At 39.6% G+C, this 15,794-nt stretch overlaps 1 protein-coding gene across 5 annotated transcripts in view; it reads right to left on the bottom strand.

The window, feature by feature from the left end:
• GLRA2 (glycine receptor alpha 2) overlaps nucleotides 1-788 on the bottom strand; it is a 119,177-nt gene extending 118,389 nt beyond the window's left edge. For 3 of the 5 annotated variants that reach the window (XM_064708178.1, XM_064708149.1, XM_064708138.1), the window contains exon 1: nucleotides 97-752. Coding sequence is in view for 4 of the 5 variants with exons in the window: in XM_064708149.1 (XP_064564219.1) it covers nucleotides 97-164 (68 nt within the window). In the remaining variant the exon portion in view is untranslated. Of the gene's footprint in view, nucleotides 1-96 lie in introns of all 5 variants that reach the window. The other 2 variants (XM_064708157.1, XM_064708167.1) reach the window with 2 other exon arrangements.
• Between the last annotated feature and the right edge of the window lie 15,006 nt (nucleotides 789-15,794).

The following is a 15,794-nucleotide window of genomic DNA, read 5'->3' on the forward strand; positions in this document are numbered from 1 at the left end:
TACAGCAAACAAACTAGGTTATTGTGACGTAGTATCTTTATAGTTATGATTCTCACGACCTTTTGACAAATATTATTACAGAGTGGTATCACCTACCTGAAGTGGTTTGTCTCTAAGAAAAATGCAAACAAGGTTGTCAAAATTTTCACTAGCTGCCGGTTCATTCCTCCTGCTTTCTGTGATGATTTGGAAATATCCCAGAAACGATTCCAGAGAGATGCAGGGAAAAAGTAAGCTGCTGCTGCCTAGATTTCCAAATTCAGCAAAAATTTAATTTTCTTGACAATCAGGAAGAGAAGGTCTGGATCTCTACAAAGTGGGGGTAAAAGAGAAGTGCCAGTCCTTGGAATCATGGTCAGGTCAAGCCTAGGCTCATCTCCAGCAGTCAGCACAAAAGAGATAAGGCATCAGACACAGTCGTTCCCCCGACTTGTTTTTGGTGATGGAGGGGGGAAAAAAAACAAGAAAAAAGAAGAAAAGAAATGGAAAGAAAGGGGGGGGGGGAAGGAAAAGAGAGGAGGAGAAAACCCAACTATGCGAGGAGCATCAGGCAAAAGGGAACAGCGCTGAGAGCAGTTCTGTTGTCGATATGTTTTATTCCCCTTTCGCTGAAAATTAGTATTTATGAACGGTGGTGGGGCTACCGGGTCGCTGTGCTTTCCCCCTCTTTGGGTAGGGAAGCGTCGGCGTTGCCGGGGAGGGCGGCGGGGTGTGCGGGCGGGGGCTGCGGGCACGGCGGAGCGGGCGGGAGCCGCGGGCTGTGCTGGAATGGGGCGGCAGCGCCGGATTCAGCGCTCGGACAGCTCCGCGCCCGCGCTGCGCATGCGGGGGGCGCGGGGGGAGCGCGGGGCGTGCGCGGGGCGCGGGGCCGGGGCTGCCGCGGGGGCGGGCGGGACCCGCGGGCCGGGGGTCGGGCCGAGAGCGGAGTGAGGGCTGCGGGGCGCTGCGGGGCGCTCCTGTGGCAGCGGGGCTGCGGTGTGTGCGCGGTGTGCGCGGCGTGTGCGGTGTGTGCGGTGTGTGTGGGGCGGGGGTGTCAGCGCGGGGTGTTTGTCACGCGTGGGGCTGCCGTGTGTGCGGTGTGTGTGGGGCGGGGGTGTCAGCGCGGTGCGTTTGTCACGCGTGGGGCTGCGGTGTGCGGGGTGAGAGTGTCGGCGCAGTGCCTTTGTCACGCGTGGGGCTGCGGTGTGTGGTGTGTGTGGGGCGGGGGTGTCAGTACGGTGCGTTTGTCACGCGTGGGGCTGCGGTGTGCGGGGTGAGAGTGTCGGCGCAGTGCCTTTGTCACGCGTGGGGCTGCGGAGCGTCGCGGTGCGATGCGCGCTCCTACCGCTGGGGGGCGCTGTCGCAGCGCGGGCAGACCCGGAGGGCGCTCCGGCCGCCTCCCGCTGCCCGCGGAGCTGCCGGAGGTGCGGCCCTGCCCTCCGCCCTGCCCGGGCACCCTCCCCGCAAAGAGGGGCTGGGCCGGGCCCCATCACCCTGCGGGAATATCGACAGTGCGGGCCTCGACAGGAAGGGGCCCGGTTCTCGGTGGTGCCAACCGCTATGAGGAGAGGCGCCAGGCAAAAGCTGATGCACAAGTTCCACCTGAACATGCCGAACTTGACTTTCAGCAGTGTGGAAATCAATTCCTGCAAAGAAGTTGGGATTTTTACCCGTCCTGCACTCACCAAATAAAAGGAGCTATTGTTTTTTCTTCAGTTTTATGTTCATCTGTATTTTTAAGTCCTGCCACAGAACCAGTGCACCTGAACACTGCTTCCACAAGAGTATTTGCACAAGCACACATTTTTCATATCTCCAAGTGAAAAACCTACAGCTTCATAACAACTACTGTTACCATGTGTCTAGTCATCTTAAAAAAAAATGTTTCTGAACAAGGATTGTTCTGTTCACACATTAGCCAGAGATCAAAGCCACATACTGTTCATTAAATGAAGCTCAGCTGTTGCATTTTGTTTGTTTATTTTAGTTTAATAGGGTAGGATGAATCTTAAAAAAGTAGAAACTAAGTAGAATATATAAAATTTAAAAATATTGAGAACCACAGAATGGTTGTGGTTGGAAGGGATCTTAGATATCATCTAGTTCCAAGCCCTCTGCCATGGGCATGGACACCTTCCACTAGACCGGGTTGCTCAAAGCTCCACCCAGCCTGACCTCAAACACATCCAGGAGTGGGAAGGTCCACAATCTCTCTGGGCAACATTTTGCAGTACCTCACCACCCTTACAGTAGAGAATTTCTTCCTAATATCTAATCTAAACCTGCCCTCTTCCAGTTTAGTATCTATCACTACATGTTCTTGTAAAATGTCCCTCTCCAGCTCTCTTGTAAGCTCCTTTTAGGGACTGGAAGGTGCTGTAAGGTCTCCCTGGAGCCTTCTCTTCTCCAGTATGTACGAACCCAACTCTCTCACAGGACAGGTGCTCCATCCCTCTGATGATCTTTATGGCTCCCTCTGGAGTTGCCCCAACAGGTCAATGTCCTTCTCGTTCAGGATGACCCCCTGAACCTGGACACAGCACTCCAGGATGGTCTCACAAAGCAGAGGGGGAGAATCTCCTCCCTTGACCTGCTGGTCAATCTGCTTTTGGTGCAGTACAGGAGGTGTGAGGATTTCTGGACAAGCACACATTGCTAGCTCATGTCCAGCTTCCTGTCTGCCAACACCACCAAGTCCTTTCCCCGAGGGCTTCTCCCAGTCCATCCTCTGCTCAGCCAGCATTTGTGCTTGGGATTGCCCCAATGCGGGACCTTGCTCTTGGTCTTGTTGGACTTCACAAGGTTCATGTGGCCCTCAAGCCTTTCAAGAACCTTCTGGATAGCATCCCTTCCCTCTAGCCTGTCCACCACATCACACAGCTGAGCGTCATCCTTAGGCTAGTAGAGGAAGCACTCCATCCCACCACCCATGTTGCTGTCAAAGATGTTAAAATCAACCTTATTAGTGATCCTTAGGCACAAACACTAGATAATGCAACATTTTTTGCACAAATTATTGAAATAACTGAAAGGGCAGACCAAAGCTGCAAATGTAAACTAAATTCCTTATTTCCTCAGCTGCTGAGTCTGTGTCAGTGACATAAATTAAGGTCCAGTAGAAGGAAGGGCACTGTATTTGCTTTTATTAAAACTATCAAAGTTTATCATTAGATACTGAGCACTGATGCTGAATCACTGTGCAGTAACATCACCTAACCCCTTCAAAAGACAGGTCTTCCCACTGTCATATTAAAGGGGAGAGGTTAAGTTATGTCTCTTAGTGCAGGCTCTCATTCTGAGAAATAAAGCTCACAAAGCTGCATCTGGAAATAATGGAATTCTGTTGAGTCAACAAAGAGGTGCATTTCAAAGTTCATGCCTGTTCCCATCTAGATAGGAACCTAGTAATAGTGCTGTGTATTTTTACCTTAAGTTGAGATAAATGGGAAAATTGGAAAGCATGATTTCTATCAGCTGCAGGAAAATCTATCTCTCTTTAACCTACACTGCCACCTGCTTAAAAGTGTGGGAAATCTCAGAACTGCTTGCAGAGTTCCCAGTGCAGAAGTCACTGAATACAGCGGATGTCTTTCCAATGAGTCTGTTAATATGGATTTTGTGACATGACATGCTTTTAAAGACCTATAAATGTTCATTACCCTTCTTGGTAACTGCAAGTAACTGAACATTTCCTTAAGTTTTCTAACTGTAGAAAACCTACTTAAAATTCTGCTTTCCAGGATTTAGCTGCTACTGGCCATTTTCTGTACTTCATGGCTTATTTGAAATGCTAAATAACTATATCTCTAAGCTAAATAAAAATTGCAGGAAGTTCTTCAAAGCATACTTCCCTTAATTGACATAGGCTTTTTAAAAACATGGTGAGAGATGTCATGATGAAAATTTAAAATATCTGCTCTACCACTCCTTACACCTCTAAATGTCTAGTCTTCAGTGAGATATTACTCAGCATGGTGGTTACATGGAAGTGCCAAGCAAAACTTAATTATTTAGGGTTGAAAATAGTGTGTCACTGATGCTTATTTAACTAACAGCAACAGTCATTCAAATAGTTTTCTGCTTGACATTCTGAGGGGTCAAAGCAAATGTTTTCTCTAATCAAAGAGTTCCAGGTCCAGCTCCCATGTACACTGGGGGTAACGGGGATCAGCTTTCAGTCCATCACCACTTTTTCATGAATTAGCACATGTATGAAAAACTTACTTTCAGCTATTCTTGCAACACAGTTTCTCCTCAACCTCCTCTCACAAAAATGAAAAAGTTGTTTATATTTGTTCTGAGTACTGTAAGTCTCTGAGCTGTCATTCATTCATTCACAATGAAAATGTGTTTATTAAATATGCACCCGATGGCAAGGGAGGATTCAGAGCTCTGCAGAGCAGGGGAACCATTTGGGAGCTCCTTGCCTGGATGTACATGGCACTGTGTGGTGTTCCCCTCCTGCGCCAGAGCTGTGAGGGGTAGTGCCACTGATGTGCAGCAGGTTCTGGATAAACTCTGTGTGTCCAATTGCACAGATGGGATTCTTTTCAATGTCACTCATTTGTTATCTCCCACAACACATTTCTGACAGCAGAAGTGTTGCAAATGAATAGGAGTCAAAGACTCCCACCTGGGATTGGAGGGGAGGCTTGTAAAATGGCACAGGGATGTGCACGAAGACAAGATGGAAATGTTTTCAGGTGAAAAGGCTAAATAACACATCCCTGTGGTTCTCCAGGCATATACAGAAGCTTAATAATTGTGCCAAATATGGCATATTATTTCAAGTATGAGCTAATTCAGTCCAATTTCTCTATTCCACCTGAGTTTCTTAAGCACTAACTTACTGGGCAGAAAATAGGACAGAATTACCCTGTTTCCATGTAAATTGTTTTGCAAGTTAGTTGATGGAACATGATTTATGTTTGTTTGCACTGTTTATGCATTTCTGAAAACCTAAGAAATGTAAGAAATAAGGTCATACCTCTTTCTCAAGTAATGATAAATAAGGGATCCAGATGCATGCTTCTGAGAGAACAAGATCCATCACTTCAAATATGCAATTAGTGTCTATAAGAAGAGAAAATTCAATATAACTTTGAAAATGGTATGTCAAATTATCATAATTGTTGGATGCTGGTTAACAATGACAAGTGTATTTCAATATAGTGCCAAATATAAATGAATTGAGAGTACAGTCTATGTAAAATGTCCAATTATATTGAAGGCAAAAAAAGCCAAAATAAAAACCTGAAGGTAATCTAATGTGACTGCATGTTGAGCTAAGGGTAAGAAACCAACTGGCCTGGATTTTGAACCATAACAAACTGTGTAAAGGATCAAACAATGTAATTAAATCCTGTTTCTTTTTAATTTTGAAAACTCTGTTAATAAGAAGTCTCTTTCAGTGAATGATAGTTATAGCCTAAGTTGTCAGGAAAAGGCAATAGCTAGATTTTCAGTTGTCCAATATGAAAACAAATGTTTTATTTAAAATATTTTTATACCTGACATTAATTTTTTATATATGCAAAATATTTTGATCGCATACTTCCCCTTTTTTTTATTACTTGCCTTAGTATCCTTAGTATCTCTAAATTAAAACCTCCCATGTAGAAATTCCTTGTTGTTCTATATTATGCAGTTTTCCCTTTTAAATAGTAAGAAAAAGAGCTGGAAAGAGAGCATAACAAATTTACTTTTCATAGAATAGGTATTAGGTATTTTAAATATACTACTCTTATTGAGTTTATATCCTCTATCTGAATTTTGTTTTCTGAAATCTTTACCATATATTACATAAATAATCATTTATAATATATGCATGTATTTCTCTGTACTATAGCATCAATTCCTGGTGTAAATTTTTACACTGCAAATGTAAGAAATAAAGAATGAACTAAATATAATTTGAAACTTGTTTCCTTCATTAAAGGTCTGGTAATTTTACAGTGTAAACTTATGTAGGGAACTACATCAGTTTCACCAGCTGGCTCAAGTAGATCCAGCTACTGAGTTTTAGGTTCTTGATTTGCATGATTTGTAACACTTTACTCCTCATGTGGTACAAATGGTGCCATTACAGAATAGGGGAGCATTTCACACAAATAAAGGAAAAAGATCTGGCATTTGGAAATTGATAACATTGGAAATAAGGGGAAAATATGAATAAAATGTTACTTATGTTTCAATCTGACTGTAGGAGAAGGCAGGAAGGTTAAAAGGAGCAACTCATTCAGTCCTTGACCTTCAACCCCAGTATGTGATTCATATTGGAAGGGGCTGTCAGATACAGGAAAAAAGCCAGTCAGAAACAGCACAAAATTTTCTTATTTCCCCTTTCATATTTCATCCTGGCAATTTAGATATGAATTGAATAATTCTAGCACTTTGTGTCATTTATGACTTAAATTCCTTAAGACAACATGCACCATATATTGTATTTCAAGAAAGTATCCAAAGAGGACCCTTTCACCCAAGACAATCTAATCATGATGAGAAAATCTGTCTTAAACATTTAACTGGTGTCTTATTTGTTTAAATTTTCTCTTGTGAAACCAGAACCTCCTTGATTGGAAATACTGACTGGCTTAGAGGAAGGGATTCAAGTAGAAAAAAGTGATTGGAACATTTCTCCCTCTCTGCCCTGTGAGTTCATGATAGCCAGGAGGCAAACGAAGTGGCATGAACTGACAAGGTAATGTCCATTACCCATCTTCATGTAGGGTCCAGGGACAGGGAAAATAGAAAATAACCTTGTTTACTTCTGCACACTTAGTCCCAAAATAGAGTTAAATGAGTTGTGAGATAAGTTCTCGTTCCTCTGAGTGAGTCTCGTCTTTGGATCACCACCCTTAGATCATCATTGCTGCAGAAAAACTGATTAAGACTTTTGTTTTGATCTCACTTGAATGGAAACATCAGTTACAATTTCTACAAAACACATCACATGCAAATTGAGCTAACTGAGTGGGGCCACTCAAAAGGAAAATCTTTGATTTGAACTAAGTTATGTTTACATTTACTGTATATGAACCTGAATACAACAACTTTATTGTAAATATATGCTATTACCCACCTCCTTTGCTTACTTTCTCTGAAGTAGCTACAGCTATGACAGACATTATTTTCACAGAAAATCAACATGGCATTCATTTCTTAAAATTTAGTAGCAGAAATTAAATGTCTGAACAGCATTCATTCATCTTTAGTATTTCAGTTTTTTAAGTTCTGACAGAAACAGCAGCAAGAAGAAACTATACAAGAGTTTTATCTATTGTATGTCTGATAGGTTGACTAACAAAGAGCTCTGTTATGTTGAGATGATTTATCTGGTGAACACTTCCTTCCTATATGTGTGTATAAATACATGAAAATTCCATCACACTTCTCGATTTCATTTGCAGTAATTATTATGTGCCAGCTGTTATATGTTAACCTGATGGCTAAGATATCTTACTTCTATTGTAGATTAGATATTCAGCAGACAGCAGAATTGTATAGTAACAATGACTAATGCTGTGCATAGTAATCAGTTTAATCATGTCTTCCTTTAATGCCTGTAAGCTAAATTTGCTTCTGTTCTCATGGTATTATTTTGTAAATTCTGGTCTTTGATATTTAATCAAGTATTCATTCTTCCTGGCTTGCAACAAAACAATTTTTTTTACCCCATTTAATGCTTATCAAGCTTACTCAAAATAACATTTTAAAATGGATTTTACAATATGGTATCTGATGTAGCCATAAGAATGCTATGATCTTGAGTGCTATAATCATGCATGCAGACCGAAGAAAAGCTGTAAAGCTTAATTTAGTTATAAATGGATTACAGGAGTTACTTAAAATTGATCTTTTTATTTTATATGCCCACTGAAGAGCATGATGAAAATAATCATGACACAAAACATAGATGTTTTATATAATTACGTGTGTTCTGCTTGTGCTGATTCTACCTCATCAGGATTAGCTACACTGTAGCAACCCCAAAATGTAGACACATACTCATATCAGTACTGTTAACGCATGTAAAAACCTGACATGCTAGAAAGGGGAAAATACTTCATCCCAGGTGATATTGGGACACTTACCTGTGGCATAAGAACTACTCTAGCATGGAGTGTGCTATAAGGGATCAGCATCACAAAACAAATACTGATGTGTGCTCTGAAAACTTCATTTTGTGATTTTTCCATGCTACAGAAGTGTCTGATTTCTATTTTTCTCCCTAGTGTTTACTAGAGAGGAGTATCAAGAGCAAATGTGTGAATGTGTGGGTGCATAAATTCTTTGCCTGCATCCTTTCTGTGACTCTGCTTACGAGGAGGGGAAGTGTAATTTCTACCTCAGCTGACAATCTCTTTGGGTTCTTTCGTGCATTATGGAGAGGGAGGGACCTGGGGTTCTGCATTCCAGGGACTTACTGCTGGCTCTGCAGCTGCCTGGCAGCTGGCAGAATTTGGGCATTCCTGTGATCAGGAGCCTGTTGAACTTTAAAAGCAGAGAAAAGACCTAGCAATGAATCAAATGCAGCCTCCCAGCCTGCATGTTTTTGGTCTGCATGTTCATAGTGAGTTTTCTCTATGAATAGAGATATCTGCAAAGTATCGTCTCAGTCATTAGCAATATTAGAGATGTGATTGTTCCTAACTTTAGAACATGTGTTTGATAATGCCAATAAAGCATGCTGTGGAGGGGTCAGCTTCTTGGGACCTAGAGGAATTAAAATTCTTCTGAGGTATGTCTCAGTCCCCTGTAAGGCTGTCTGAGATCCAAGGAAGAATAGTGTTGCAGAAAGGGGTGATTTATTTGTAAATGTATCGAGCAACATTAGCATGCTGTGTCATTTTATATAAAATACTTTCTTGGATTCTTTCTAGCATATACTGAATAATATATAGCACTAGAAAAAACTGCATAAATCACTATTTAAAACATGGTGAAGAAAATGGTTTTATGCAAGAAGTGGCATACAATCATATAGTTAAAGGTTATAACATAATGCGCTGTTTATTATGGGATAAAATGAAGATTGCCCATACATTTCCTGAAAGGCTTAGAAATGCAGGTCTGTATCCTCTCACCTTGCTTTTTATATGCAAGTTTAGTTATTGCAATGGTTTAAATTATTTTCTCATATCTAGTGGTGTTCAGGGACAAAATCAGTAGTAAGTAACAGAGAGCTACAATAAAGAAGATTTTTTTACAAAACATATGTATTATCTACGCCCTCTTCTCTTTGGAAAGTAATTAAAAAACAAGTTTCTATTAAACATTTTACCAATATTAATCCCACTGGATTCCTGCCCTGGCAGGAATTTGGCTAATGCTTATTAACCCACTGCATTGAACAGTGGCCTATAGAACTGTTGTAATAAGATTTTATGAAGAGTTACCAATTTAAAATTCCATTCCTTCCCAGTGCATGTACATAATTACTATCGACACCCGTGTGAGTTATGGATTCATTACACAGTATGCACTGAGAGGAGAGAAAGGCTCCTACAGAGAACGTGGATCTCTTCATATCTATCTCTCAATTGTTTACACTCTAGGGAATAAGTAAAGGTCATTCTCCCAGGCTTTTCTCCTTTCCTGCCAAAATATGAGCCAAATTAAAGTCAATTGGAGTTTCATCGGAGCTTTCAGACATCGTAAGAATTCAGCTTGTTAAGCAGGTTTATTTCAAAGATGTTATAAACAACCTCTCCCCCACCCCCCAAAACCCCCCAACCTTAAACAAACAAACAAAAAAAACAAGTCTGCTTTGTAAAGCAATAAAATCTTCAATAAAATCTGCTTACGCCAAGGCTTCAGTCATCTCCACAGTTATAGTTAGGTACATACTGGCTCTTACAAAATCATCTGAGTGATGGTGTACCTTAACAATAGTTCTTAGAATCTCCTATTCATAAAGGAATATATATTTTTAAAAATTTGAATGATCAGGTTTTGCTGCTTCAATAAGTATTACTATATAACAGAAGACAAAAAGAAAATAAAAATAACAAACCCAAAGCCTTTGTAACAACATAATCTAAAAATACTAAAGTTATCTTGCAGCTGTTGATCTCTATGTTTGAAAAAGACAAGAACAACACAGCTGTTTTGGAAGAAAGATATTAACCACCTACTGGTTAAATTTATGTTGTTATGGAACTAATCCTGTTAGCAAGCTAAAGGTTGACACCAATACAGAAAGACAGCCATCATATTGATTTAAGCAAGTACAGATCCAGGAGTATTCATCACCCAAAGCATAGCTACAGTGCCTTGGTGATACACTTAGACGGTTTCCATTATCCAGTTAGAGACCCTGGACTTCCAGCACCCTCAGTCTTTGTCCTTTCTCTTAAATATGAGGTTTTCCAAGTCAAAACATACAATCTTCTGTCTAAGGTTGAGTGACTCAGTTACATGAACTCCACAGTACTTTAAAACAATGGGAAAATACCTTTAGAATAGTACCAACCAAACCCTACAAATTATGCTTGTGTTAATGACACTGAGAAGGAAGCACCATTAAAAAATTACTGAGCCTGGATGTGTGTTTGTTTGTTTGTTTTATGGAAAAGGCTCCCCATAATATGAATAAAAGATCCAATACAGTGTAGAATGTCCTCCAAATTAGAGCCAGAAAAACAGGATTCAGAAAAGGTTTGAAGCCTGTGAAGCTTTACTGAAACTCAGAAAACAAAAATTTATCACCCAGGAAAAATTAGCAACACTCTTACATCCTCTAATCTCTGTCTGCTGGTGCAAGCCAAGGCAGTTCTTGTGCCTGTCTGCCAGATCTGATATTTCATCAATTCCTCAGCACTTCTAACTCTGACCTCTTGGATGCCAACCAAAAATTTTTTAGGAGAGGGGTCAAGAAAAAGAGTATTTATACTATAAATGCAGGGGAAATGCCACAATCACAGCAAATGTGTAGCTATTCCATGGCATCTCCTAGAAGAAATCTTGGAGCAGAAGACAATGAATGTCTCAATTTCCCCAGTATTTAAGGTCAGAATTGAAGTTCACTTGCATGTGAAACTTTTGAGCATCTGAAGACAAACTTGTAAAAGACCTTTAGATAAGTGAGCAGCAGTTTGCCTTAGCTGTCCTTCCTAAGCCATTGCAAACAGTGAATTTCAGCTGTGTCTCATGAATCCTCATGCACTCCAAGATACAGAGAGATCAACCCTAGGTGCATGTTCCTACTGTTTCAGAGCTGTGGAACTGGAAATTCACAGTGTACATTGAGAAACAATTGAAGTCTTTAAATTAACCAAAAAGCTCATGTGTTTCAGTTTACTCTTTACTCCTTCATCTTCTAAAAAATATTTGCTAGGATGCTGAGGTCTTCCTTTTGGAAATATGATTATTTGGAACCTCAGTTTGGGCATATCCTCTGGTATCAGTTGCTGGGATAACACAAAGTAACTGGAACATGCCACAAGCTTAAGCTAAATGGTAATCAGTGTATTATTAATTAATGATCATCCCTCTTGTGCTTAACCCAGGAGAATAATAAAATGTGCTTCAGGCCAAACTGAAGTGTGATATGCTGTACCAAGTGTGGTTAGTAAGCTGGTAAGTCACTTGCAGACTTTTAGAATTTTAGATGAATTTATAGGGTGGACCTAACTGATTCCTTTAGAGTATTAATGATGAAGTTTATTCAACCTGTTTTGAGTATTTGAATGTTTGTTGTGTATCACTGATGTCACTGTTTGTAAATAAGCAGTGCAGAGACTTGAAAAGATTTATTTGGTGTATACTCTGACCACATCCTTCTGTTACATTGCTGACTAACTTTGTCTGGAAAAGGAGACTACCCCAATTAATGATGAAAGATTTACACAATTAAATTCACTCACATATTCCTTGTCTAGCTGATGAATCAGTGTTGCCTTTTCTTTTTTCCTTCTTTTTTCCCCGAACCACTGATAGGAATATATTTCATATTCAATTAGTTTTGGGTTTTTTTAATCTAAATTCTCTTCCCTGATCGGCACCACTGATTTTTACACATCTTCACACAGAACTCATATTGGTATCAAGAGGAATTTTGTGTATTTAAGACATGAGTTACTTCCTAATGCAATCAAAACAAGTGTCTTTTCTGATTTCAATTAGAACTCATGTTCATTAGGAAAAGCTGAAAAAATATGTGAAGAAAGGAAAAGGAGAATTCAGGTCTTTGATGAATTTTTTGCATAATTGCTTTTGAAGCAAATTTTTTGTAATATCTATGAATAAGACTACTAGTCTTTTCCATTTAGCAAACATCAACTTTTTTGTTCTATATTTTCTTTAGAGCAGTATTTATTAATTTAATTTCCTTTCTTGTGATTACTCATGATGTCTTGACCCTTCACAACAAATTCACATAGAAGTGTAGTCCTTCCACATTATTCATTTGTTTTCATTTTTTTAATACAAGTCCTCAAAGTAACTTCCCATTTATTCGTAAGCTAGACACTGCTTCAGTCCCACAAAAAGCTCCATTCCCTCAATAATCTTCACAGGAAAGATCATCTAATTCCTGCGTAGCTGAGAACCTCATCAAGGGCTTCCTGCTTCATTACAAAATTTAGGACATTGCTGAAATGCTGTCTCACTTCATGATCTAAACAGGTGACAAATATCTGTAATAAGAAATGCCCCTTTCCCAGTACAGAGCTATAAGATTGCTTCCTGTGGAAACAAATTTAAACTTAGTCTACAAAATAAAGAGCTTAAAAGGAAGCTGGTGTTCAAGCTAGAAGGGAGCAATCCTATATGGATAAACAAGCAATCCTATAGGGATAACTATATGATGTTTATCCATATAGTATAATTTATGTGTGGGGTCCTGCATGGATCTGAGAAAAGATCTGTAAGTATTACCCAGATTATGTTATTACTAAATCTGATGAGCACAGTCAGATTGCAGAGCAGTGTTTCTGGCTCATCAGTCCAATACTTTTTCAACACAAATCTTGTTTCAGGACAGCAGCCTGGGAACACTGAAAAATCCAAATCTCCCATGTCCAGTATGACCTCTCAGTGACATTTGCAGTACTTTGAAATAGGGGAGGGTCTTATAATCACTAATAGTACTTTGTCAAGACTTGTACCATCCATCAAACAATTTTTTTGTTTGGCTTCTCATCATACCTGTAGAACAATGAGGTTAACCTGATGTCCTGTTTTCCTAATGAAAAACACCTAGTTTTCATTAAAGTGTGGTAGGAAATGTAGATGCAGAAAGAAAAAGTTACCATAACCATCTTACAAGAGACAGATAAATTATTAGCTCTAGATAATGTTTAATGGAAGATGTTAATAAAACATTAAGTGGAAACTCCACAAACAAATGGAATTTCTAATCTAATGTTTAAGAGCATGTATCCATTTAATATGCACAGTACTTTAAATAGTAGTATGATACTCATGTATCAAAGTTTCAATTTCTCAAATCATGAACTTTTTTAAAATTAGAAGAATATTTGATTTTTTTATTTTTATTTTCTGCTGTGCCATGCACTCTACAAGATGTATCCACATATTTATTCAGTTTATGACTTTGCCACAGGTTCTTTTTCAAAACACTGACTTTGACACCCAATACTGTTCTTGGTCAGTAAGGGGAATCAAGCAGTGAAACCGCAAGGCAGAAAATGACTGGTTTGCTGAGATGTTTCAGACCATTCCCTGCCTGCAGACCAGTTGATTATCCCTCTAAAATCTTCCTTGTGTCTGTGGAAGTTTCACCTTCTTCTTCCTGGGCCCAGCCTATTCTATCCTGCCTCCCCTGTTGCAGTTCTCAGTTCTTTTCCCAGTAACAGCCACTGGGGCACTCTGCCCTTGTGTATATGTCAGGGTCAGGTATCATATAGTCTTCCTTTTATCTGGATTTAGTGACTGGATTCTTAATATTGCAGGAAAAACTAATTATTACAACTGATTGCATGAAAGAATTGAAACAGCCATCAATCAACAGGCAAAAATAGCAGGTAAAAAAAGGGTAGTCTGTACCAGATTTTGAAATAGCTCGAAATTATCTGCAAAGTTATTTCTGTGTGCAAAGAAAATAAATCTCCCTAATACAAACTGAAATGTAGCTGTAAGTGCTGAGCATTTTCTTATTTGATGCTAAGCCCTGGAAGTTATCTTGTCCATGTTGCTGGTATAAGTAGGTGAAAATGCCAGCATTGTGACACATCTGTTCACAATGATTTGAATTTAATTTTGCCTGTTATACCCACAGGAGAGTGCAAGATCTTTGTCAGCTATGTCTCCTTGCACTAATTACGCCACGATCGTAGTCCACAGTCCACTGGTGTCTGTGCAATGGTAAAAAAACATGTTTTCAGTTAAAAGTTTGAGATAGAGAAGGCCCAGTAGTCCATGAAAAGCCATGAAAGTTGGCAGTAATTTATTAAAGGACTCTGAGGATCACTGTTATAGACAACTTATGAGATGAATGGGAAGCTTTGCTTTTGCCTTGAGTTTGGTCAGAGGTGCACAGAGCCAGCACTCTTGACATTTGATGGCTTTCCTGCTCTCCTTAACACACGCTTCTTTCATCTGTATACCTTCAAAACAGTAAGTACCTGAACCTAATATTGCATGGCATGTCCCATTTAGCTTAACAGTCACATTTTGTCCTTCAGTTCTTTAAATCAGCAATAGCTCTGCACCTTTCAGACCAGGATTCATTGGATGTGCCCCATTCTGCCACAGACCTTTTACAGACTGGCCTCACAATCCTCCCTGGTCTCTGTTTTCCTCATGCAGGAAAGCATCCAATTACTACTAATTTGATGGATTTGAAGAATGATTTCTCACTGTTTTTTACTGTAGTTTGAGATAGAACTAAAAAAGGTTTCTATAAGGCATCATTATTTTACGTAATCAGAAGTTATCCATGCTGTGCATAGTACTCCTGAGGCATTCCTAGAAGCATTCATTTAAGTGACAGTGTTTTGTTGGTAGGGAAGGCAGCATTCCAAAGCTACCTCATTATTTCTAGATGTTCCTCAGAATATGACTGTTAACAATTTTGTTTCATTGCACAGCGCAGGATTGAAATTACAACGTAAAAAGTACCATGGCTAATAAGGAATCTAACAAGTACAGGAACGCTGCTTTATTTTTTTTTTTTTAACTCCCTTGCAATGAGTAGGAAATTTAATGCAGCCTGATGTTCTTTCTGATAAGAGATAACAAAGTGTTTGCAATAATTAACTGAAAATACATGCTAAGAAATTGTTACTTGACTGTAAGTATTCATTGCTTCCTTTCAGAAGAGGTCACATATTTCTCTAGCAAAAGGGGCATTTAGAAGAGTCCATATTCACATTTTCTTGTGAAATACATCCCTTCTGACTACCAGAGCATTCCAGCCAGTGTTCCCCTATAACTCTGGTTCCTTGTTGTAGGGAGCTGGTTCTCACTAAAAGAAATAATAATAGCAATGGGATAGTTGAAAAGTGTTTGAGAACATTTAGACTGAGGATCATGCTTTAAAATGCTTACAGCTGAAGCTGAGTCAGTGATATTATGCTGATTTTAAAGTAGCAAAATTGTATTATGATCTACTAAGTGCAGGCTTGTTGCTAAAACATTTCAAATAATCTCAGTTCTACCCAATAATCTCACCTGTGGAGCAAGGTCCAGGTTGGTGCTTTGTTTTCCTGAGATCTATGGACTCATTCGAGAAGGTTCAAGGGGAATAACAAGAATGCTCAGATGTCTACATGCCCTGTGGACTGAAAAAATCTGGGTTGCTTAGTCTAGGGAGAATGACCCCAAGGTGATGTACAGCTGGCTTCTGTTGG

The sequence above is a fragment of the Zonotrichia leucophrys genome, chromosome 1 (assembly GCF_028769735.1).
Source record: "Zonotrichia leucophrys gambelii isolate GWCS_2022_RI chromosome 1, RI_Zleu_2.0, whole genome shotgun sequence".
Taxonomy (NCBI): Eukaryota; Metazoa; Chordata; class Aves; order Passeriformes; family Passerellidae; genus Zonotrichia; species Zonotrichia leucophrys.